Below are 26,208 nucleotides of genomic sequence, written 5' to 3'. Positions count from 1 at the left end.
AATATTCCCCTGCCCTACCACCCAGGGCCAGGTACCAGACAACTAGGGACAGCCCCTAATTCCCAGAGACTGCAGCAATTACCCAAACCAGCGGTCCTAATCTGTTCACCCTACCTTGCTTTGCCTTTCGCACAGAAACTACAACAAAGGCTGCTGCCTATGTTTTCCTCTGGCTCCCTCTGCCTCCTGACTCTCCGCGTGGCCCTGTGTGACGTGCTGTGCCTCCTATTTTCAGGGATTTATGACTATAAATGTCTTCCTTCATAACAGTCATTTCTGTGTCTGTGTGTCTTACTTGATTGAAACTAATCCAGGGTATATTTTAAAATAGCACGGAACTCTCCCAACCACCCCAGGAAGTGGGCAGGGCCTGTTAGGGTCCTCATTTTACACAAGAGGAAATTGATTTCCCATGTGAGATTATGAGCCTTGAGTGAATCACATTGCCAGTTAATGTCTTGCGTCTGGGCCCAGAGCACATGCTCCTGACCACTTCCCCATCAGTGGCAATAGTCCTCTGGGCCATATAGCAACCAACGGTTCCCCTTTCTGTGTTGTCCTCCTGCTACACAGGGAGATGTCTGAGGACTGACTGGGGCCCTGGTTCATAGAGCTTTGGGTCCTTGTCATACAGCATAGTGTGTGGCGCAGTGAGTGCTGACCAATGTGTGTGGAAAGAATGGAGAGTTCTTTAAAGGATGAGTATCAGGTGTGATGATCCATGTAGCTTTCCAGGTAGTGGGCAGTGTTTTCTGTGTTACCTCCTTCTGTCTTCAGACCCCTCTAAGGGGGTCTATCCCCACTTTACAGATGAGAAAACTGAGGCTCAGGAAATGGAAGTCATTTGCCCCAGCAGTCTGACTCCAGAGCCTGCCATCTGTAACTTCTGCTTCTGTCGTATTTACAACTTTCATTTGTCATGTGACTGAGATTTCCTCACATGTCAGCCACCTTCTCATGCTACCAGGCTACATTTCAGCTCCTGGTCAATCTGATAAACGCTAAATGAACTTCTAAGAGATGAGAGCAGAGGGGAAGCAAAGGCTGAGAACAGGGAAGCAAAGGCTGACCCCTGACCTTGCTGAGCAACCAGGCTGGGAAAAGAGAAGGATACTCACAGAGAATGGAACAGATCATGGTCTGCCCTTCCCCTCAGGGCAGCAGTGTGCTGGTAGTTGTTCAATAAACAGCTCTCCAGAAAAGAAGCCCTGATTTGTAGCATTTGCCAGTTTCCATGGTGTGGCAAAACTCCCACAAAACTGATCTAAGTTCCATATGGATTGAATGTTTGTGTCCCCCGCTCTGGAAATGTATATGTTGAAAGTGTGGCTGTATTTGGAGATGGGGCCCCTAAGAAAATAATTATGGTTAAATGAGGTCATGGGGAGAGGGACTCTGATCCAATAGGATTCATGTCCTAATACGATGTGACACCAGAGCGCTGCAGTCACTCTTTCTCCATGTCAGGAAAGGCCATGTGAACACATTGCAAGATGGTGGCCACCTACAAGCCAAGGGAAGAGGCCTCAGAATGAAATCTAGCCTGCCAGCACCTTGATCTTGGGCTTCCCATCCTCCAGAACTGTGAGAAGTAGGTTTCTGTTGTTTAAGCTACCCAGTCTGTGGTATTCTGTTATAGCAGCTCGAGTTGACTTGTACCAGTGTGAAGTCACTGCACGTGGAGTTGGGAAGAAATGTGCGTAGTTTTTACATAGTATTCCCACCATGCAGATACAACAGCATAAATAACCTCAAGAGCAGAGATAATACTAAAACACAGTAAAATAAGAACGGAGGGATGAGCTTCCTTCATTTTTTTATATAATTTATTTCTTTGTAAGTTTATATTATTGTTTCTTGATTAAAATTTTTTATTGTAAAATATACATAATATAAAATTTGCCATTTTAATTACATTTAAGCTACAGTTCATTGGCATTAAGTACATTCACATTGTTGTGTACATATTTAATTTTTAATAATGGCTGTGTTTAACAACAGGCTCACAACATTCCCCAACACTTAATAATCAGCTCCAGCACACCCCTGTCTGTGGGGTCCCCCAACTGGTCCTCAGGTAGCTTGGCGAAAGTAGAAGAAAAAGCCACGAAATGATTTTGTTTATGTGCATGTCATGCGGGGAAGCCTGCTCGCTGCACCATTTGTCGTGCGGGGCGGCCTGTGGGGTCTCTGCTCCCGCTCCCCATACAAGAACGCAGGATATGGTGAGGCCAAAAAGGAACACCCACGGAGCCATAGGTAGGGGAGTCATACCACTATATTCTCTCTGGCGGCACTATACTCTCACTGGAGGCTGGATCCACACTGTCCGCAAACCGCCATCCACATTTGCCAGCCCAGCCGCCATCTTCTTGCTAGCCCCCATTCTTTCTCTCTCTCCCTCTCTCTTTGCTAGCACAGCCACAGCAGTTATATTAGTGGCCAATGGCTCACTGGTTACAGCTGACGGCCAACTAGCCACAGCTGATGGCCATGCAATCACAGTTGGCCATTTACTACCTGAGCCAGCACCTGTCTATGTGAGGCCGAGAGCCTGGAAACTACTTTCTGGGGCTCTGCCCCCACAGTGCATTTCACAGAATTCAAATTTAAGATGAATTATGATTGATACATAAATCCTCCTTTTTCTTTTCTCTCTTCCCTTCTTTCTTTCTTTTGTTTAAATATGTTTTTAGTAGCTTCCACTGTGAAAGACTGAGCATGTGCTAACAGTGCCTGAATTGGCAAATATCTCAACCAAGCTTCTGAGCATAGGTTGCAGTTCATCTCAGGCCACAGAATTTCATGTCATTTCATGTCACTGATCTATGGTATTTATTTGTTTTTGTTTCAAAACAACAGAAACGTATTCTCTCACAGTTCTGGATGCTGAAAGTCCAAAAGCAAGGGTGTCAGCTGAGTCGTGCTTTCCAGAGGGCTCTAAGGGAGGATCCTTTCTCACCTCTTCCATCTTCAGGTGGCTCCAATACCCTCGTTCCTTGGCTGGTAGATTCATCACCCTATCTCCACCTCCCAAGTCTACTGTGTTACAGTTGGGCTTCACTATGTTCCCAGTTCACAAAAATGGGTCAATGGCTCTAGAGTGGTTCACTGAGGGATACACAGAAGTTGTGATGGAAACCGTTAACACTGACCGGCAGACAGCATAAACCTGTCACGGTGAATGGGACCCCAGAGAGAAGGGAGATAGTTTGTATTTGCAGAGACGAGTGAGAAGTCCAGGGCTGGGATCTGAAAACTGGGGTCAGCACACCTGCAGTCTTCGTCCCTAGTACATAATCTGTCCTGGGACTTTATTAAACTGTAATCTCTGCAGATAACTAATTATTTGGTACAAGCACAAATCAACGCCTCAGTGCAAATTGGTGAATTTTGTTTCTAAGAGTGGAGAAGATACCAAAATCACCGAGGCATTAACAGAGCTCTGCTTCCTGCAGCAAAACAGGGCATGTCCTACCTACTATTGGACCTAGGATGACATTGCTGGCTGAGATGTACCCCTTTGCCCCCACCACCCTCCCCCCACACACACCCAAGGGCTAATGGGCTGAGGTCTTATTGTGCTCAGACAACGGGAGCAGTGCTGGGGTCCTGATCTGAGGGAGGGAAGACATTGGGTCCCGAGGGGTTGTCTCCTGGCCCCCTGCCTGGGCTGCCTGGCAGGGTTATGGTCAGGTTCACTGGACTGGCCACCTTCCTTGTGGATGGTGGGCTTGTCCTTTCCAGTTGTGGGACCACGGCCCGAGCACGGCCAGAGGCCCACATGCTTTATGTCAAAATATTTAAGTTATCGATCAAGCTCAATAATATCTGCTAAATAAGAGATGCTCTGTCTCTCTGCCCCGAGGAGCATGCCTTCCTAATACAAAATTGAGAAATATATGTTTTTATACCTGTTGCCTTACAGCTGCCAAACCATTTGTTCCCCCGGCTCTTCCCAGGATTTCACAAGGGAGTGGCTCAGCAGCTGGATGGAAAGATATCGATAAAGCTCCCTTGAGGGGATGTCTCAGCAAACTGAGACCTGATGGAATAATATCGGTCCCTCCCCTTTAATGGATCACCTGGAGTTATGCGTGTGTGTGAAGGCACAGTCTGTGTTGGAGCATAATGGGGACTTTCTGAAAGACAGCCAGCAGGCACATAATTCACAGATCTTGAGATTAACAAGATTTTCTTCCTCATTTGTTAACCAATAAAAGCTATGTGTTGGCCCAATTGGGAGCTCAGTCTTTGAGGCTTGAGTCCCTTGGCCCCGCTTGCACTCTATTTTTGGCTACTGTCTTTCTTAACCCTGCGCCGCCCTTCTCGCTTCCCACAGCTCTTGTCATGCAGGACACGACATATACCAATGAAAGTTAGCAACACAAAGACACCTGTATTTAATTATTGCATGAGCCTGGATGTTTTGTTAAAGAGCTGGTGATATTTGCAGGAGTCTTAAATTAAGACAGATGGAATTCTTAAATTATTACATATTTGTTTGGTAAAGCTTCTTTTTCTTATCTTTCTCAGTAGAATCACTAAATATATTGTTATAACCACTATCATAATTTGTTTTCTATGGACGGTAATGCCAAATTAAACAACCTTTCCTGAATCATTGTAGTTCTGATGTGGTTTTGTTTTATTAACTTTCATTTCATTTGAAGCAACTTCTCTCTTTATTAAGGCAGCAACTGGAATTGTCAATATACCTCTTAGAAGCAATGCTTAAATTTGGAAATGTCATGCATTTTATACAACATATTTAGTGTGTTGCAGTGTGGTCACACATCAGAAGTTATTATTACAGAAAATATTACTAAATGCTTTAATTTCATGATGCAAATTGTTATCACTTAGATCATTCGATCTTAATCACTTTTTAAAGCAACACTGGTAGCTTGCTTCATGTATGATAGGTATGTCAAACCCGTATGCATATATAATGTATATATGCATATATATGCATGTATGTAGATATGTAATAAGAATTGTTTAAAGTTCTGCAGTGCCATGTGCAACTGTTATGCATAGCATTCTAATATGTGAGTATCTCTGGAACCATGAATTGGAACATGAAGAGAAGAAAAAGTGATGTTTGACACAACTAGGAGACAATTATTTGTTTTGCAAAACTCTATTGCATTCCAGTTATCTGAGGGAAAGATTTAACAGGTTAATAAATTTGTCTTTTCTGTTACTTCTGTACCTCCTCTGCCTGTTTCCTTCACGCAGGCCCATGCAAAGACAGTCTTCTATTGTCAACAAGGGCACCCCCCCCCCAGACCCTTATGGCATTTGGGTCCAGTCCCCCTGGGTCAGGATGGGGCAGGCTGTGGGGAGAAGCACTTCTCTGGGACCAGAGGGGTGTTAGTTATGAGATTCCTCTTTACAGGTTACAGGTAGTGCTGGACCCGGATGTTCATATGTGTTTTATAAATTCACTTGTGTGTTTGTGTTCAAGACTTTCTAGAGCCTGGGGTCAGGTAGGATTCCCCTTGCCTGACTCTAGGGGGGGTGCTGGTCCCAGCTCCTGTCAGGCAGCACTCTCTGCACAGTTCTCTCTCCCTCCCCCTCTGGATTCTCATAACTACTCCCTCAGGCCTGGAGGTGGAACGAAGACTTGCTGGACCCGCCTTGTGCCACCACGCTGTCTCTCTAGTGTTCTTGCTCCCTGCCCACCCCTTCCGCTCTAAGTATCTCCTTTCTTTTTCTTTTTCTTTCATTTTTCCCAAAGGAACCCCACTTTATTATGGAAATCATACCAATCCCTTTCCTTATAAGAAAAAGTACTGTTTCCCTTTTCTGGGGTGACAGATGTGCCTCTTCCACAGTCCCTAGCTTTCTCTTCTACTGGTACTTTCCATGTCGGTTAAAGTGTTTGTAGAGATAGCTGATGTGCAGGTCATCAATGAACATCCGATTTCCAGCCATTTTCTTCTTTTGGATACGTCATTGCAATTCACTCCCCTTCCAATCTCAAAGTCATCTGGGGCACTTGATTAGTTCTTTGGGGTGCTTTTCAAAATTCCCCAGGATCTCGACATTATCACACATCCTGAACACGGCTCTCTTCTTGTTCCAATGATCAACCACTTTGGGGGGCGGGAGGGTGAGCCTTACATTAACATCCAGGAACTCCCAGAGAGAAGCTTCCACAGGCCCGGGGTACCCACCTGCTACACGCCTGCCTGTGCCTCCAGGGAGGCTCCCTGCCATTGTTCTAGTCTCTCCCCTACAACAGCCCCTGGTACTAGCTCTGAGTGAGGGCCAGACATGGCTTTCAAGGAGATGACAGGAACCATCCGCACCTTACTCAGGTCAAGTATCCCCTTTCTTCAGCTGTCTTCATCTGGGAGACCATCTGTTTCCAGCCAGGATCCACCCAGTTTCTTGACTCGACAAAGGCATGTAGAATGTGAATTCACCGTTGGCAAAATGTGTTAGAAACAAAGGGAGACGTCCGGCTGTTTGTTCTATTTACTGCAGAAAACCGTGCTACAGGAAAGCAGAGCCACAATGTAGACTGGGAAACGTAGACAGGAAGAAAAGGGGTTTATAGTCGTCAGAAGATGTATCTTATATTTTTTCACTTTTGGATCTTAGGTGCACGGAATAAAGTAAATCCTACTGCTGCTGTAACAAACAACCCCAAGTGCCTGTAGTTTAACACAGTGGAAGTTCAGTCCTGGATCAAATAACATTCTAGTGGGGATGTTTCTGGTCCAAGGCTTCCAGGGCATCTCTCATCCAATCGGTGATTCAGGGACCGAGGCTTCTTCCACCTGCAGCTTCACCTCCTCTAGTGTCTTCAGGTTCTCTCCATCCACCTGGCAAATGGAGAGACAGAGAGCGTGAGGATTGCACCAGTGGGGTTACATCACTTTCTCTGGAGGTGGTGCATGTCCCATCCTCCCACACTGCATTGGCCAGAAATCAGTTGTCTGACCTCCTATCTGTGAGAGGTTTGGAAATGTGTTTAGATGTGGGACCAGGATCTTGGTGAGGCAAGCGAGAACTGAAGACTTTAGGGGATGCCAAAAAACTCAGTATATTTTTTTATTTATTTTTATTTTTTAATTTTTTTATTGGGGAAGGGGAACAGGACTTTATTGGGGAACAGTGTGTTCTTCCAGGCCTTTTTTCCCAAGTCAAGTTGTTGTCCTTTCAATCTCAGTTGTGGAGGGTGCTGTTCAGCTTCAAGTTGTTGTTCTTTCAGTCTTAGTTGTGGAGGGCACAGCTCAGCTCCAGGTCCAGTTGCCGTTGCTAGTTGCAGTGGGCACAGCCCACCATCCCTTGCGGGAGTCGAGGAATTGAACTGGCAACCTTGTGGTTGAGAGGATGCGCTCCAATCAACTGAGCCATCCCGGAGCTCAGCGGCAGCTCAGCTCAAGGTGCCGTGTTCAACCTTAGTTGCAGGGGGCAGAGCTCACCATCCCTTGCGGGACTCAAGGAGTTGAACTGGCAACCTTGTGGTTGAGAGCCCACTGGCCCATGTGGGAATCGAACCGGCAGCCTTAGGAGTTAGGAGCATGGAGCTCTAACCGCCTGAGCCACTGGGCCGGCCACAACTCAGTAGATTTTTAAAAATATTACTAATGAGTTTGCTTTCATTAAAGCCAGGAAGGTAAAATTATAATAAATTCTGCTTTGGGTATAAATAAAATATTTAAACTTAAAATAGTGTTGTGAGTTTTAATAGACCTCCTTTTCAATATTTTTCCAGTTCTTTAATGTTTGTTAAAAATTAACCATTAAAAATACATGAAAACATGTACATAGGGCCCATACTATTGTGTGTCTAGTAGGAAAATGATCTAGGTTTTGAGGAACACATGACAGTCTCTGCCAAATCCCCACACTTTATTTTTTTCATCTTTCTTCTTTAATAATGATTGCTTTTAAGATAGGACATTTTTCTCTTCATACAGCTTTCATTGTGTCCCAAGGTTTGGTTATGATGTGTTTTCCTTCTTATTGCTAAGTGGTTTGTTATTTCCGTTTTAATTTCTTTTTAATTCAAGAGTTATTTAAGACTGTGTCTCTTCATTTTCAAGTACATTAAGTTAAGAATTTTTTGGTCCCATTAAAAAAAACCCACAGCTTTATTGAGATGTAATTCACACACCATACAACCCACTCATTTGAAGTGTACAATTCCAAGTTTTTTTGGCATATTACACTATTAATTTTTAAAACTTGTGATAAAATATACATAACATACATTTTTCCATTTTAACATTTTTAGTGTATAATTCAGCGTCAGTACTTACACTCTCAATGTTGTACAACAATCACCACAATCTATTTCCATAACTTTTTCATCACCCCAAATCTTTCTTTGGATATCCAGTTATCCCAGTACTGTTTATTGAAGACAACTTGCATAGGTTTTTGTTTTTTTGTTTTATGTTTGTTTTTTAAGTGATTGCTGTAGGGATTATAATATATACTTTTCACAGTCTAGTTAGAATTAATATTTTACCACTTCAAGTGAAACAAAGAACGCTTACAACCATATGGATCCCTCTAGACTCTTCTTTTTATGTTGTAATTGTCATATGTATGAAATCTACAATCATAAAAAATCCCACCAGATAATGTTATAATTTTTGCTTTCAATAGTCATATATATTTTAAAGAATTTAAGAGGAAAAAAGAATCTCTTATATTCACCTAAATAATTACCATTTCTGTTGCTCATCCTACATTCCTAAAGTTCCAAGTTTCCCTGTGGTGTCATTCTCTTCCCTGTGAAGAACTTTCTTTAGCATTTCTTTTACATGTAGCCAGCATGTGCGCTGGCTATAAATCCATTTAATTTTCCTTCATTTGACAATGTCCTTTGAAAAAAAACTGAGATGGATGTTAATTAAAGTTATTGTGGTAATCATTTCATGATATAAGTCAAATCATTGTGCAATACACCTTAAACTTATACAGTGAGTATGTCAATTATAAAACTGGAAAAAATTACTTAAAAAATAAAAGTACAAAAAATTATAAATGAAAGAGGACAAACCACAACTGACATTACAGAAATACAAAAAAAATGAGATTATAAAAAAAAACTATACACCAAAAATTTGCATATCCAAGAAAAAAATAAATTCCTAGAAACATTTAATCTACAAATGTCAGATCATAAAGAAATAGAAAATCTGATCAGACCAATAATGAGTAAGGAGATTGAAGCAGTAATTACAAATCTACCAACAAAGAAATGCCCCCAGGAAGAGATGGTTTCATTGAGAATACTACCAAACATTTAAAGAAAGATTAATGCTAGACCTTCCCAAACTCTACAAAAAATTAAAGAGGGAACACTTACAAACTCATTTTATGAGGCCAACATTACCCTCATATCAAAACCAGATAAGGATACTGATGAGACAAGTGAAGAGTTAACAGGAGTGAGCTTGTGAGCTGGCAGGTTGGGACAGGCAAAGAGATAACAGGAGCGAGCGTGTGAGTTAGCAGGACCGAGCTTAAAAATTAACCACTTGGTTCGCATTGCCCTGGCTAGCACTGCATCTGCAAGCTGACAAGCACCTTACATCCATCATAGGTGGGAACAGAACAGTTCCCAGGAGAAGATAATTGTAATGGTAGCCCTCCTGCAAACGGACAAGCACGCTACATACTGCATGGGAAAATATAAAACCTCAGCACGCCTTCTCATTGGCGCAGCTATCTCCATTAGGCTCTACCCTGGCAAACTTCTGCCAGTATCTGTCTTACCTCCCGTCTCAGCAGTTCTCCCTATCAGACTGCCTTGACAAAAATCCTTTGCCAGTTCCAAACAGAACTCTCTCTCTCTCTCTCTGCCTGACTTTTTTTTTTTTTTTTAAGATTTTTATTGGGGGAGGGGAATAGGACTTTATTGGGGAACAGTGTGTACTTCCAGGCCTTTTTTCCAAGTCAAGTTGTTGTCCTTTCCATCTTAGTTGTGGAGGGTGCCATTCAGCTTCAAGTTGTTGTCCTTTCACTCTTAGTTGTTTTAGTCTTAGTTGTGGAGGGCGCAGCTCATCTCTAGGTCCAGTTCCTGTTTCTAGTTGCAGGGGGCACAGCTCACCATCCCTTACGGGACTCGAACTGGCAACCTTGTGGTTGAGAGGACTACACTCCAACCAACTGAGCCATCCCGGAGCTCAGCGGCAGCTCAGCTCATGTTCAATCTTAGTTGCAGGGGGCGCTGCCCACCATCCCTTGTGGGACTCAAGGAATTGAACTGGCAACCTTGTGGTTGAGAGCCCACTGGCACATGTGGGAATCGAACCGGCAGCCTTAGGAGTTAGGAGCATGGAGCTCTAACCGCCTGAGCCACCGGGCCGGACCATCTCTGCCTGACTTTTGATAAAGCTTTCTTACTCTCCTGCTTTGTAGTCTTGTGAATGCTTTGTAGTCTCGTGAATGCTTTCACGTTCTGCAAACCACCAGGGGTTAATTCTACACCAAGACAGATACTACAAGAAACATTTGAGAATATCCTCATTTCACCTTCATTACTGAAGGATGTTTTCACTGGGTATAGAATTCTGGGTTGACAGTCCTTTTCTTTCAAGCACTTTAAAAATACAGTTCTGCCATCTTCCTGCCTCCACGGTTTCTGATGAAAAACCTGCAGTCATGTAAACTGTTGTTTCCCTGCATGTAATGCTTTGTTATTGTCTGGCTGCTTTCAACATTCATTTATCTTCAGTTTTCAGTAGTTTGATTATGATGTGTCTGGACATGATTTTCTTTGATTTTATCCTGCCTGGGGTTGAGAGAACTTCTTAAATCTCTAAATTTATGTCTGCCACCACATTTGAGAAGTTTTCAGCCATTGCTTGTTCAAATATTTCTTTTTGCATTGATCTCTATCTCCTCTTCTTCCAGGATTCCAATAACACATACATTAGACTTTTTTATATTGTCCCATGTGTCTCTAAAGCTCTGTTCATTTTTTAAAATTTTATTTTTCCTGGCTGTTCAGGTTGGATCATTTATTTTTGTTTTTTATTAAATCTATTGGGGTAACATTGGTTAATGGATCATTTCTTTTTATCTATTTTTAAATTTATTTGTTCTTTTTCATCTTCACACTGCTTTTGAACTCTTCCAATTAACTTTTTGTTTCACTTACCATATTTGTCCGCTTTAAAATTTCCATTTGGCTCTCTTTTTATGGCTTTTACTTTCTGCTGAGAATGTTTGTCTTTCCATTCATTTCAAGACTGTTCATTTTTATTTTATGGAGCATGGTGCTAATATCTGTGTTAAAGTATTTGTCTAATAATTCCAACATTTGTGTCATCTTGGGGTTAGCGTCTTTCACCTGTGTGTTGTGGAGATTTACTTGTTTCTTTGTATGTCAAGTAATTTTAAATTACATCCAGGATATTTAAAGTATTATTCTATGAGATGCTGGGCCCTGTTCAAATCCTCTAGAGAATATTGATTTCTCTGTTTTGGTAGACAACTGAGTTAAGTTCAGACCACAAATTCCAACATGTCCTCTGTGGACTGTGGTTCCAATGTCATTTCCATTTTCAAAAACTTTTCTGTGGTGTTTGGATCTGTGCTGTGTATGCATCCAACCCCCTTCCTCTCCTGTGTCCCCCGCACCCTTCCCCTGGGCCATTCTGAGATGGGGTGACAATCTACATCACACTTTAGTTCTAAAAGCCTTAGGCATGTTTTTATGGATCAGTCCCATGTATGTGTATCTTGGATGGGGCTTGGGACTTTATATGCAGCTTATGGAATTCCTTTCTCTAGCTTCCTCCTTTGAAAAATAGAAAAAGCTATCGTAAAGATAGTTCTCTCATGCACTTCTTGTCATGCCACTTCCTGTGACTACATTTGCCTCTTGGGGGGAAGTAGTGGGAGAAAAGGGAGAGAAAACTACAAGGGGATTTCCCCCACCCTTTTTCACCACAAGGGTTCCCTTCACCAGTTTTTATGGTCAGAGAGAAGGTTTTTTTCTCTCTCCTAGTTTCTCTGTCACTGTGGTCAGTCTACTGCTGCTGCTGCTACATTGCTACTACAGTTACAAGAGTGCATCCTGGGAACATGGACTTGCATCAGGGCAGGGTTGAATGGGATTAAAAATAAAACCAAGGGAATGTAAATTGGTGCAGCCACTATGGAAAACAGTATGGAGTTTCCTAAAAAAATTAAGAATAGAATTACTGCACGACCCAACAATCCCTCTTCTAGGTATCTACCAAAAAAATCTAAAAATATTTATCTGTAATGATATATGTACCCCTATGTTCATTGCAGCATTATTCACGGTGGCCAAGACATGGAAACAACCAAAGTGTCCTTTGATACATGATTGGATAAAGAAGATATGGTATATATACACAATGGAATATTAGCCATAAGAAAAGATAAAATTTTGCCATTTGCAACAACCTGGATGGAACTTGAGATTATTATGCTAAACAAAATAAGTCAGACATAAAAAGTCAAGAACCATGTGACTTCACTCATATGTGGGATATAAAACTGACAGCAACAAACGAACGAGACAAACAAACAAAAACTCACAGACACAGACAACTGTTCAGTGGTTACCAGATGGTAAGGGGGGTGGGGGTGGTAGAAGAGGGTAAAGAGTGTCAAATACATGGTGATGGAAGGAGAACTGACTCTGGGAGGTGAACACACTTAATCTGTGGGAATTCTTTGAGGCTTATTTGTGCCTTTCTCCAGAGAGGATTTGTGTTTACATCTGCCCAGGGCAGGTGTGCTACCCATCAAGGGTCACATTAAGTGATATTGTTGGCTTTGTATTTCTCAAGCATCACAGGCACTGTGAATTCTGACCTAAACCTTCAAGAGTGTGGATGAGTGGTTAGAGATGCTCTTGGGAGATACTTTTCATTTTTTTCTCTAGAGCCATGGCTGAAGAATCAATCCTAACACCTCCTTTTTCATGACAGTTTTCTTCTAGCTATATGAGGGTGTAGTGTTTTAGGGGTCCTGGTTTTGTGCAGAGGTCTCGTCTGATCTACATCTTGCTCTGGCCCAGGCTTTGTTTCTTGTCACTGGAGATTTTGAGGCCAGATAAAGCCCAGGCTTTATGTTTGGGTCCCTGGGGATTGAATGATGGATACAAGATATCTTCCAGGATACATTCGTTTGCAACTTGCCTTTTACTCTTTTGATATTGTGATTGGTAAATATATATTTGGTCATTCAGTTGACCAAATTTTTTTCTCATATATATGTGCTCTTCATCCATAGTTTCTGGCTCACAGCTCCTCAAACCCTTGGAATTGTTTAGCTTTTAGTTTTGAATCCAATAGTATAAGTCCTCCAACTTCGTTCTTTTTCAAAATTGTTTTGGTTTTTCTAGGTACTTTTGTTTATCCCTGTAAGTTTTCCAATCTGTTGGTCAATTTCTACAAAGAAGCCTGCTGGAATTTCCATTAAGAATGTTTTGGGGGCTGGCCTGGTGGCTCAGGCAGTTGGAGCTCCGTGCTCCTAACTCCAAAGGCTGCCGGTTCGATTCCCACATGGGCCAGTGGGCTCTCAACCACAAGGTTGCAGGTTCGATTCCTCGACTCCCACAAGGGATGGTGTGCTGTGTCCCTGCAACTAACAATGGCAACTGGACTTGGAGCTGAGCTGCGCCCTCCACAACTAAGACTGAAAGGACAACAACTTGAAGCTGAACAGCACCCTCTACAACTAAGATTGAAAGGACAACAACTTGACTTGGAAAAAGTACTGGAAGTACACACTGTTCTCCAATAAAGTCCTGTTCCTCGTCCCCAATAAAATCTTAAAAAAAAAAAGAATGTTTTGATTTTGTAGATCCATTTGGGGAGAACTGACCTCTTAACAATGAGCCTTCGGATCTATAAACATAGTACATCTTTCCATTTATTTAGAACCTTTGATTTCTCTCATCAGGTTTTTGCATACAACTCTTATCCCTTCAGCTGAGACAAGGCGTAGGCTCTGAGGAGGCATCGGCATGCCCACAGCTCATCTGTGTCTCAGGCATCTCAACTTAAGCCGTCTCTTATTGGCTCCTTGATTGTCACCTCTTCCCCTAGAACATGCTCCTTTCCTTTCAATCTCCCAGCTCAGTGAATGGCATTTCTCCTACCTACCGCGTTTCCCCGAAAATAAGAACCAGCTGGACAATTAGCTGTAGTGAATTTTTTGTACCAAAAATTAATATAAGACCCGGTATCATATCATATATCATATATCATATATCATATATCATATATCATATATCATATATCATATATCATATATCATATCATATCATATCATCATATTCCCGGTCTTATAGTAAAATAAGACCGGATCTTATATTAATTTTTGCTCCAGAAGATGCATTAGAGCTGATTGTAGGCTAGGTCTTATTTTCGGGGAAACACGGTAGTCACTCAAGCTGGGAAACTGGGCATCACCCTTGAGACCATCCTGATCTTCCTCCTAGCAGCCAGGAACAACTCTGCCTCCGAAACACATTTTGAATCCACCCACTTCTTGCCATCTATACTCCACCAGCCTTGACTTGAACACCCCCATCTCCCACCTGGATTACTGCGGTCGCTTACCAATTGTTCCTACTTCCACTTTTCTGCCCTCCCTCCCACACGGGGGTTTTCTGCTTGAAACCCCATTTTCTAATAATACTCTCACAATAAAAGCCAGATCCCGTCTGTGGGCTTTGGCTGCTGCTCTCACTCCCCTTGTTTCAAACACACTGACCTGCGTTGGGTCCTGGCAATGCTGAGCTCTTTTCAGCCTCCGGGCCTTTGGACTTGTCTCTCCCTGCTTGGAATGGTCTCCCCACAATCTTTGCCTAGACAACTCTCACTTCAATTTTATTTTAAATGTCTACTCAGAGAGTCCCCATTATTCCTTCTCAGAGCACCCGTTTTCCTTTGAACGTTTGTGATGTTGTTTATTTACTTTTCTCCATTCATTGTTTCCCTCTCCCGGCCACCTCAGCACCTCAGTCACTCAGCACCAGCGGAGTGGGCGCCCCCAAAGGGCAGCGGGCAAGGCCAAGACGTTGCTAGTGTTCTGCAGCGCACCCTGCAAGGGTCCAAGGCTCCCAGGGCGACAGGCAGCCAGACGTCACACAGCCGGCAGGTGGTCGTAGTGCCCCGGTCTCCGTCTGGGTCTGCAGCTCTTCTCGGTGGGTCCCCGGAGGGACTTGTGGGCCGGGAAGGTGGTTGCCCAGCACCTTGACCGGCGGCTTGGGGTTTCCAGACAGGGCGATGGTAACTGAGGGTTCAGAGCCGTGAGCAGCAGGGACGGCTGGGACCAGCACTGGGCCACAAGGAGGGTGAGCGCAGGCTGGGGTGAGGTTGCTAAAGGAAACTAAGGTGAAGGGGCGAGAGCGGGCTCCCGGGGACAGGCGGCCGGAGGTGGGGCTGGGGGCGGGGAGAGGAGGACTGCGGCGGGCAGGACGGTGCGGACGAGCTGGAGAGAAGCTGGGGCTGCACAGAGGAGGGAAGGCTCCGGGGTCACTGAGGGGCAGACTCTCGGGGCGGGCATGTTCTCGGACCCGGGGCTGGACCGCAGTGAGGTGCCGTTGGGGCCGAGCAGCTGACCGCGGGTGGAGGCGGTCAAGGGGTGGGGGCGAGCGTGGGTGCTGGGCGAGGGTGGGGCTGCGGGACCCGTTGCAGAGAGGGTCACAACTCTGTCCCCGCGACCCCTGCAGCGTCTCTGAAAATGTTATTCTCTCGGGCGGGGCTGGCGTTTTCTGCAGAAGGACCTCCAGGGACTCCTCGGGGCAGCCGTATCACCTCAGCGGGTGTCAGCAGTGCAGTTGGTGGCGCCCGCATTTCCTGTGCGTGGTCGCCAGCAGAGGGCCTCCTGGTGATTTCCGCACGCCTGGCCTCCCGCCCCCGGCCCGGCCGGGTTCCCGAGGGTCCCCGACATTCCACTCGGCCTCTCCACACCGCCCCAGCGAGGCCGCGCTGCAAGCTGAGCCCAGCAGCGAATGCGTCCAGGCTCAGTCTGGTGGACCCGCGCCTCCTCTTCTAGCAAAGGGCATCTCAGCCTTCCAGCTCTGTGACCCTGGGCTCAGGCTCCCTGTCTGTTACACGGACTTATTGAAAACACCTTCCCCTTGGGGTTGTTCTAAATGAGATACTCTGTGCAAAGTTGCTTAGTACTTGGACTTGGTGACAATCTTTACACTCCTCTCAGGCCTTATCACCCTTACTATGTGCCAGATAAGCAAAGAGGACCTGGGAGAGGCTAAGTAAACCCTCCAAGTCTTACAGATAGGGAGTAGACTCTGGGACGCAATCCTGGTCAGTTCAAAGCACAAGCCTTATCTTGGATTATGGCTGAGGGCATGTGCTGGATACCTGCCCCTGGAGGTGCTGCGCTGATTCAGTTCTGTCCCCTTAAGCAAGTGTTCTCTCTTGGGCCTCAATTTCCACACTTGTTGAACAAATCTGAGCATGATGTCCCATACTGGGTCTGAGAAGGCGGCATGGACTGATCTCTGGGGCTGTGTCCAGCTTTGTCCCCACAACTTCGCGCTACCACACGTCTCTCTCAGCTGGTCCCTTCAGCACTACTGGGTTGGCACTTGGGGCTGGATGGGGGGAGCAGGCAAGCTGCAGAGACTTCCTGGGTCCCCAGGTTTTTGGTTCCACGAACCACCGGGACCGGGGTGGGCTGTGGCTACCTGAGCCTGTAGAAGACAAGCTCAGGTTACGGGGCTTGTCCCTGGGCTCCATGAGAGGCAAGTGGCCTGGCTGGGAGCTAGGCTGAGGGCTGGGGATCCCCTCAGGGCTCCCTGCCTTGTCCCATGAGCATTCCCTTCCTAGGGAATTGAGCCCCTCCAAAGCCTCCTGAAACCTTGCAAGCTCCATTGCCCGCTCATCCATTCCTGGTCTTGACATGGTCCCAAGGCTGCTGGGCCCTGAGCTATACACCCTCCCTCACTCACCTCTTCCTGACCTCTCGGGGACCTCTGCAGCACCCCCTCTCCTCTCCCTTCAGCATCCAGCCTGCAGGGACCACTGAGCTGTCTAGGCCAGTTCCGAGGCCTTCTCAGAGGAGAATGATGGTCACTGGCTGAAGGAGGCAGGTCCCATAAGCCCTTCACCACCCCCTCACCCTGTGATGTCCCTGTGTCAAGTGGGCCTCTGTCTTCCAGTGGCCAGTGGGGAGGAGTACTGGTGACTTAGTAAAAGGAGAGGAGCCAGAGGAAGACACTCTGGGCAGATATGAGGTGGGTGTCATATGAGGTGGGTGCCTCTGAGTGTCAACTCTGGATGGGGGCATCAGGGCTCCACTCCCAGGCCATCTCAGGGAGCCCTGTCACAGGGACACCAGGTCAGACCACAGGGCCTTTTCTTGGGTTGAAACCCCAGAATACCTTCCTGCTGTCCTAGGACATGGTGGGATTTGAATATGGACCATCCTGCCTGAGGCCACCAGACCCCGAACACTGTCTTCCCACTTGGTGTCCCTCAGCAAGGTCTGCAAGGTCAGGAGTCCCCTGCCAGTTCCAGGAACCCCCGTCTGAATGGGGTGTTGGGTACAGGGGAGAGATCACCGGTGCTGAGACCCTGTTCCCCTCCAGCGCTAACCTGGCGCCTGCCTCCCGGAGGTTGAAACTGTCTCTAACCTCAACCTCCCAAAGAAAAGGCCCAGCCGTGGCCCCAGAAAAACCATTTTTGTTCACTTAGTTATTGACATCAACTGGGAGGGCTGGGGACTTGAAAACAGGAAACTTAGGATGCGGTTTTGTCACCTCTTGCACACATATGTGTGCTCACATGTACCTACATCAGCACACACGGTGACCACATCCGCGGCAAGTGGGCCCTGGCCGGGTATGTGTGGAGACACTTGTTGGAGCCTAATACAACGTGCAGACGGTGGGTGCCCAGGACACAGACACCAACAGAAAAGGGTCCCAGAAGCCTGGCGGGGGAGGAAGGTCAAGTGGATTTGGGGCTCCTGTCATCGAACTCCTAAACGCCCCTACATAGCTCTGGGGCCCAGACGGTCAGGGAAAGAGATAAGGTTGGGGCCCGTGTGGGGAGGCCTCTCTTCTGCCTGAGTATAGAGTCCATTCTCGACGGAGATGAAACTGCTTCGAGCAGAGGCTGGCAGAGGTGCCCTCGGGGCAGGTTGGCATGCCATGTGGGTGGGGAGTGGCACCCACCTAGACAGTGGCTGGGGTGGGAGGACCGTGTCCAGAGCTGCTGGGCAGTAGTTGGTGGTAACGGTGGCATAGGGGGTGTGGAAAGAGGCCAGGGAGACTTGGCTGGCTGCCTGCAGGGGTGATGGGGAAAGAAGCTCAAGTGAGGTTCACCTCATGGCTCCCAAATCCAGCCCACTCTGTTCCTGGCTCCAAAGCGATCCCCGACACTTACCCTTGCTCCTGTCTGTGTCTGGGGACTGCTGAGAGATGACTGAAGCTTTGTGACGGACCTGAGAGAGAGGAGGGTCAGAAGCAAAGCATGTGGCTAGCCCAGCGCTGTGGGGATTTAGACTGGGTCTGGCCAGGGCTGGGTCTTACCAGTGCCTCTGCCGGTGAAGTAGGTGTAGGAGGTAGATGCAGCCAAAGAGGAGGACCCCTGAGGCCCCCAAGATCCCGGCCAAGTCAGCCCGCAGAATAGGGTCTGGACTAGTGGCAGGGAGCCCTGTGCATAGATAAAGACAGACCAGATAGCAGCCAGTGCCCTGAGGCCTTCCCTGCCCTCCCTGGGCCCAGCTCCTTATCAGCCCCACCTGGGTCTGAGTCGAGCAGGTGGTTACCACAAGCCTCCTGGGAGCCCTCAGGGAAGGAAGTAAACGTGCAGCAGACCGTGGTGTTGGGACTAGGGCTTCTCCCTTCAGACCCTTCCATGGTGAGGGAGATGCTGGTTCTGGTTTCCCAGCGGACCTGGCGGGTAGGGGGCCACTGCTGGCTGCCGAATTCTGGGTGCAACACAGCCAGCTTGGTCCCTCCAGCACCATCGGGCCCCCTGCAGCTCACAGTCACCTGGGTGATAGTGCTAGATCCCAGTAATCCACAGCGGACAGTGAAGAATGGGGACTCGGTGGACTCCATCTGAATTTGCACCCACACTTCCGGGGTCCCTGTAGGGCACAGACACAGGAAGGGCCAAGGGCTGAGTCTACACCATGTCCCCACCACCTCTACTTCTCTCAGGCCCCCACTCACCAGCAGTGATGCAGAGCGTCAGCAGTGCCAAGAGCAGAACCAGGGCCCGGGGCCTGTCCATGGCGCCCCACCGACCCAGGCTCTGGGGGCTGTCGCGGTGGGGGCAGCACCTGTGTGTTTCCGCTCATTGCAGGAAGTTTTCACGTGTGAGCAGGCCCAGGAGCTGCTGCGCCCGATGCTTTCTGCCACCCAGCTCCACTTCCTTCTCTCAATCTACCTCAGCTGGTGCACACGGGGTGATGGACCCCCTCCCTCAGGAGACTTAAAGTGACAGTGACAAGGTTTTTCCTGCCCCCACGCTGTACTTTGGTGTGAGCAGTGCAGGCAGCTCAGGTTTGTTTCTGTCTGTGGGTAACAACCTGGGCAGACTAGGCCCTGGGGAAGGGCGAGGGGTGGAGTAGGGAAGAACTTTGCAGAGGGACCTGAAAAGAATCTCCTTTCCTCAGGACGGTGGGGCCCCTGGTTTCTCCTTCGGAAGAAGGCTCTGAGTCTGGCCCTTGCCAGCCAAGGGGTAGGGAATGTGAAGGAACTTGAGAAGAAGCCCTGTAAGCAGGAAGACAGCAGGGCAGGTACCTAGGAGCGGAGCCCAGCTTGACCCGTCACTTATCTACCGAGGACAGCTGAAGTAGGCTTCCACACTGTCCATGTTGCCCATCCCGTGTAAATTCCAATCCCAGACTTCCCTCCTGCCAAACATCACAAACATTCCCCAAGCTGAACTCTGTCCCACCTGCAGCCTTCCCCTTCCCCCACAGTTGAGGGCCACTGGTTTCCAGCTGTTCAGGTCCAAAGCATAATCATCTGTGACCTTCTCTTTCATCTCCAGCCCATCAGGAAATTTTGAGGGCTTCCCATCGTGACTATCTGACCTTTACCATTTCCTATTGCCACCTCCCTGACGTAGGCCATCTCTTTCCACAAAGTGTTGCTCCAAATTGCTTCTGTTTATATTCATTTACAGAACGCAAACTGACCAGAATGCTGCTGTATAAGCAGTGACAAGTGATCAAAATGCTTATCTCATGCTGAACTTGACTCTGTGATGAGAGTAGCTTGGTGAGCTCAGGTTTAGAGCCAAGGGGGCAGGGGTGTTGAAGACTCTCTTGTCCAGGGAGTGATGAGAACTGAGAGGAGGTCCTGCCCCAGGGCTGTGGTCACCTTTCTGAGGCCTGGCTTGCCTACTTGCCTGATTCAGCATCTTTGTTTAATCCTGTGGTGTTAGCCATAAACAATCAGTCTTTTGGGTAAACTCTGTCACCCCACTCACATATGAGAGCATAGCTAAGCAGGACCCCAAGACCAATCAGTTCACTGCTCCCAGCTTAGCATTCTCCTGAACCTTTGACCGTCTTCTAGGCCTGATGTCCCAGTCTCCAAACCTGACTCACATCTGCTCTCACCACTTCCTCCACTACATTCCCTTGAAGGGGTGGGAGACCTACGCAGCGCTGACTCACTTCAAGGTGGCCCAGCCCAGTGTGGGTGCAGAGCACTGGGACACGTGGCGCTGCCAGCTTCAGCCTGGCCTGGAAGACTCTTGTCTTGGACCCACTAAAATCCTCCCCATTTTGCAAGGCCCAGCTCAAATCCCTCTACCTCCAGGAACATTTTCTTCTTGGACAACCGTCTCACAGATGATAGGCTCTAGTGGTGGCTCTTTTACTCAATCCCCACACAGTCCTAGTACATAAGGGAGCTCAATACTTGGTGATCAATGGATTAAAGACCATGGCACAAAGTTACTCACCAACATTTTCCATTTTTTTTCCATCTATAAGCCACGCTGTTCCCTCAGTAAGCTCATTGTATAAGATTCAAACAATATAGAAGACTAGAAAATGTCAAAGCTCTCCTTCACTAGCCTACTCATCCCCGTTCCCCTCATTTTAATTTTCATGAAGTTAATTAAAGCTGTCAATCTTTTATCATTTCTGGATTTTTAAAAAAGTTTGTATTTCATTTATTTATTTATTTATATTTTACTTTATTGGGGAACAGTGTGTACTTCCAGGACTTTTTACCAAGTCAAGTTAGTTGTTGTCCTTTCAATCTTAGTTGTGGAGGGTGCAGCTCAGCTCCAGGTCCAGGTGCTGTTGCTAGTTGCAGGGGGCGCTGCCCACCATCTCTTGCGGGACTCGAGGAATCCAACCAGCAGCCTTGTGGTTGAGAGCCCACTGGCCCATGTGGGAATCGAACCGGCAGCCTTCGGAGTTAGGACCACAGAGTTCCAACCGCCTGAACCACTGGGCCGGCCCCATTTATGGATTTCGTGTACTGCTTAGCAAGTCCAAGTTCTAAAAATAATTTGTTTTGTCTTTATGCTTAATTCTGAAGGTTTATTTTTAGCCCATGAAGAGTTTTAACTTGGGAGTGGTGTAAAATATTGTAATGTTTTAGGTGGCGAGCCTAAACCTTTTATTGAATAGTCTCTTTCCCTACTGTTTCGAAATGCCATTTTGATCATAAATTCTTACAAATGGGTCTACTTCTGGATTCTCTTTCCTATACACCCCCCCCCCCTTATTCCTGTTTCATTACCACATGGCTTTAAGTACTCGAATGCTTTCATGTTTTTATATATGTGAGGGCCCTTGTTCTCTCAGAAACTTTTTGGCTAGCCCTGAATAGTCTCCAGTTTCGAGTTCGAGAGACACAAAATGTCGTTAAACCCAGCAACATAAGCCCTGAGTCATCAGGCCTGTGTGGTTGGCCTCATTCCTCTTTGGCCTGAAGGTGCAGGTTAGGTGACAGGTCTGCTAATAGCCTCTTTCTGCTCTGACACTTCTTGGTGAAATCCATGCAGCCCCAGCCTAAGTCCAGCTGCAGTGAAAACAGCCCTTGTGGACAGTCTCTAGAATGAGGCCCATGAGGGTTTCAATGGGTGACACAATTTTCTAGCTGTGCCAGCTGAGACAAAGTGACTTAACCTCCTAGGGCAGCAATATCCCCACAGGACTCATACTCTGCTTCACAGTGTAACTGAGAGGGGTACATAAATCAGCGTAGGTTTGGCACTCTGCCTGGCTCACACCTGGATGGAGCCCTCAGCGAGTGTTAGCGATCATCCTTGTAAGACATTCCTCACCTGAGTTTGCAGAGTGAGACTCACAATTGCTCCATTTATTTTTACATGTATTTTAAATGTTATAAAAAAGGTCACTTATGTTCCTGCATCAAAGTAATATACACAATAAGAGGTAACATCTCAATGTATACTATGTGCTAAATTTGTTGTGAGCTATTCATATATGTTAGCTCCACACTTACAATCACCTTAGAGGAAATAACTTGCCCAGGGTCATGAGGCTAGTACACAGTGAAGCTAGGATTTGAACTCCGACAAAAAGTTTAACTCCAGAATCCTCACTACTAACAACTATGCTAAACTGCTTCTCCCACACATAATGAAAATTTGTAAATTGAATTAAAGTTTTTTTCCCCCCCAAAGAAACAGCAGTCCTCCTGAAGGGGAAACATGTCTCTGTGAGTCTCCAAATGATATAGAGGACTTTTGAGTGAGTGCTGGGATAGGGTCTCGAGACCGAAGAATGGAAACACAGACCCAGGAGAGGCAAGGATTTTTTAAAAGAGGAGAGTTTATTGAAAACAAAGGGTCAGAGCTCCCGAGCGGGGACGGGGTCCTGAGTGGGAGTGCCCCGTGACTGAGGCAAAAGCTCTTACTTTTATACCTTCCCTTGCCTGTTTGGGTAAGGGAACCTGTCTGAAGAATGGAACTGGCAACTTCTAATGAAATTCATCTACCGGGTTTGTTCTGCTTGCCCACCCTAAAGGAATTAGCAAAGTAACCCACTCTTATCTATCAGATCTGCTCCATTTGTCAGGCCAAAAGGAATTTTGTGATTAACCTCAAGGTGTTGTTACATTTTGTCCTCGAGGGAGCGAAGGAGTGATTTCAAAACCTGGAGTTTCAGGATATGGCTGTCTTTGTTTAACCCACCTGTCTACCTAGAGACATGCTAGCTAACCTGTCTCACTCCACCCCACCAGCGGAGAACCTGCGCAGAGTTCCTAGGTTGGGCAGCCTCCCCATCCTGTGAGAGGCTACTGCAACGACACAAGATGCTTTATTTTTCGGCTTTCTACTAGGTATACCACTCAGTCCCGTAGCTGGTTCTAATCTACTAAATCAAATTAAATATATTTTCCTTCAAGTTTCCCCAGGATTCTAGGCTCCTCTGCCCACTAGAGGTCTTCTCTAGTTTCCTGGGGTTTCTCTTTGGTGGGTTTACCATTCTTCTATTTCTCTGCTCCTTTCTGACCACATTCTTTAGTGCCTATTTATCCAGCTATCCCAACTTAACACACAGTTAGGGTTTCCAGCAACTCTGCTCAAGACTTGCTGTGGATCCTTCCCAGGGTCGCAACCTCATTCCCAGGGAAGGAACTATAGAGCTCAAGGAAGACTTCAAAATGTCTGCAGGTGAAAAGAAACCTTCCCCCACCCCACCACCTCATCCTTTCATGTTATCCAAACACGAAGTTTCTTCATCCTGTTACTCCCTGGGTCCGTGTTGCCTGGAGTTCAAAAGATGGTGACTTACCTATCAGCTGAAGACCCTTCTCAGCAATCTGGAGAAAGCCCTTTCACTTTATGATTTAGGAGAGAACACCAACAAGTCACCTTTGGGCAGAGCTCAAGGCCACAACAAGAGTTAAAAAATAAAGCCTACTGAAAATTATTTAAAAGAATTTAAAAAGCTATTATTCAGCAGTAAACAGGCAGTGCACACCTGTGCATCTCCTGAGCAGCACGTTTGGCGCCGCTGACCGACCAGGGTCAGTGTCAGGCTCTGCCGGCCTCCGTCTCTCCCGCCTCGGCTCAGGTTCCAGCCGAGCCTGGGTCTGACCAACTGGAGCTGCTGCTCCTGAAGCTCACAGCCCTGCCTCTGCGGGCAAGGAGCTTACTGGCATGAACTCCCTCAAAGCTGTGGTTGTAAAAGTGGGGTGTGTGTGCCGCAGGTGGTATACAGAATATCCACTGGTGTTCATGAAGAAAACATGATTAACATTTCTCATTTTTAAGATAAAAATACAATGAAGCTGTTATTACTATTCCATGACAGTGGTGCCCTTACTGAGATACAAATGTCATAGTTCACCTACAGTAAGATCATCCTCCTACGGTGAGAGGCAAACCCACAGCGTATGACGGACCGCAATTTACGTGCTCCAGGATGCAGTGATTCTGTGGTCCCAATAATGCTTATTCCCTCTACGGATGCTGTTATTTATACTTGGAAATCATTTATAAGTCTTCCAAATGAAGAATTTCAATGGAGTTTCGATAATCTACTTAAAACAGTAGTAGATGCAGCCTAAGAAGCACCCATTCCATCTGGATTTACATGTTTTTGAGAGGTACTCTTTTCAGTTATGAGGGTCATTAAAAGTATCAAAATAAAGTGAACTTTCAACTAGAATCAGAAATGTTAAGCCATGACTTAAAAAGTTTCTCATTTTGCTTTCACTAATACGTTTTTTAGCGCTAAAAGGCATTTTGTACTGTTAACCAGATTTCATCATTAACGTAACCATATTTTTAAAAATTTTATTGGGGAATATTGGGGAACAGTGTGTTTCTCCAGGACCCATCAGCTCCAAGTCGCTGTCCTTCATGAAATCTAGCTGTGGCGAACCGGCAACCTTGTTGTGAAGAGCTCACGCTCTAACCAACTGAGCCATCAGGCTGCCCTTCAGCCATATTTTTAATGTGTATAATAAGTAAAACAAATAGTAGATGTTAATATACATATAAAATTTTTAACTGATAAAGATGCCCAAATATTTGCATCTTAAGAATCCAAGGTTCTGTTTCAGTTCCTAGTGCTACATAACAAATCACCCTAAATTTAGTGGTTTAAACACCACCACCCTTTTATCATGCTCATGGGTTCTATGGCTCAGGATTTTGGAAAGGCACAGAAAGATAGCTTATCTCTGCTCCCTGATGCCTGGGGCCTCAGATGGAAGACTCAAAAGCTGGGTCTGATTCACATCTGAATCATGTCTGGTGGTTGATGCTGGAAGTAGGCTGGGACCTCAGCTAGAGCTGCTGGCTGGACACCTCCACATGGCCTTTCCATGTGACTGTTTGGGACTTTCTCACAGCTTGGTGACTGGGTTTCAAGAATGATTATCTCAAGAAACAGGACATGGAAGCTGCCAGTTTTTTTAAGGTCTGGGCTTGGAAACTGGCATAGCATTATCACTCCACCAAATTCTATTAATCAAGCAATCACAGATCCCACATTCAAGGGGAGAGGCCTTAGAACCCAATCTCTTAGTAAAGAGCAGCAAACAGTCTGGGGAGCATGGTATAACACTTGCACGGATTCTCAGCTTGGGGCTCAATCCACTATACTGGGCTGTCTGGCTACATAAAGATCTCCATTTACAGAGCTTCAAAAGCAAAAGTTTCTCTTTTGAACTTGTGAAGTATCCTTAGCTTGGTTGGTATTTAACCCGGGCATCTCTCACCTCTGAGATGCTTAGTGACCTCCATATCTTCACCTCAGTTTTCCCACTCTGTTCCCAGATCCCATAGAAAAGACTCCTCTCTCTTGAGGTAAAGATCTTTGAATGGATTGGCTGCCCCCAGAGTACTGGTAGGCTGCCTTTGCAAAAGGAGACTCACAGACCCAACTTCTAGCTTTTATCTGGGGGGCGGGGGGAGAGAAAGGGAGAAGGAGGAAGAAATGGGTTTGGCTGAGTGACCATCTGATCACAGGAAGTCATGATTCCTTCCTACAGAGACCACTAGCTGGATGGCTGTCTTCAGCCTGGGAGACCACAGTGAGAACTTGGAATTAAATCAGATGCCCAGGACAGGAAAGAACAGGAAATTCTATTTAAAAGAAGAGGCTGAAGGGTTCCTTAAACCACAGAAGAAAACAGTCAAAGTAAAAAGTGACAACAGTGTCTTCATATATGTGATTGCTTGTCAGGGGGGAGAGAGAACAGAGGTGCTATGCTGCCCCAAAAGGCAGAACAACAAACAAGTCCGAGTTTCAAGGAGG

The 26,208-nt window shown here is 46.3% G+C and overlaps 1 protein-coding gene and 1 pseudogene across 1 annotated transcript; both read right to left on the bottom strand.

Moving 5' to 3' along the window:
- Nucleotides 1-5,728: 5,728 nt before the first annotated feature.
- On the bottom strand, nucleotides 5,729-6,361 carry LOC109458788 (large ribosomal subunit protein mL51 pseudogene; annotated as a pseudogene).
- An 11,291-nt stretch (nucleotides 6,362-17,652) lies between these two features.
- On the bottom strand, nucleotides 17,653-19,361 carry PVRIG (PVR related immunoglobulin domain containing). The gene is made up of 5 exons (XM_019752677.3): nucleotides 19,172-19,361; nucleotides 18,736-19,086; nucleotides 18,524-18,647; nucleotides 18,378-18,435; nucleotides 17,653-18,276 (listed from the first exon to the last, which is right to left on the bottom strand). Exons 1-5 carry the CDS (start codon nucleotides 19,230-19,232, stop codon nucleotides 17,983-17,985), a joined length of 888 nt encoding a protein of 295 aa, XP_019608236.3. The 5' UTR covers nucleotides 19,233-19,361; the 3' UTR covers nucleotides 17,653-17,982.
- Between the last annotated feature and the right edge of the window lie 6,847 nt (nucleotides 19,362-26,208).

This window comes from Rhinolophus sinicus, chromosome 3, assembly GCF_057876585.1.
Source record: "Rhinolophus sinicus isolate RSI-liver-muscle chromosome 3, RSI-T2T, whole genome shotgun sequence".
Classification (NCBI taxonomy): Eukaryota; Metazoa; Chordata; class Mammalia; order Chiroptera; family Rhinolophidae; genus Rhinolophus; species Rhinolophus sinicus.
This window is presented reverse-complemented; position numbering and strand designations above follow the sequence as displayed.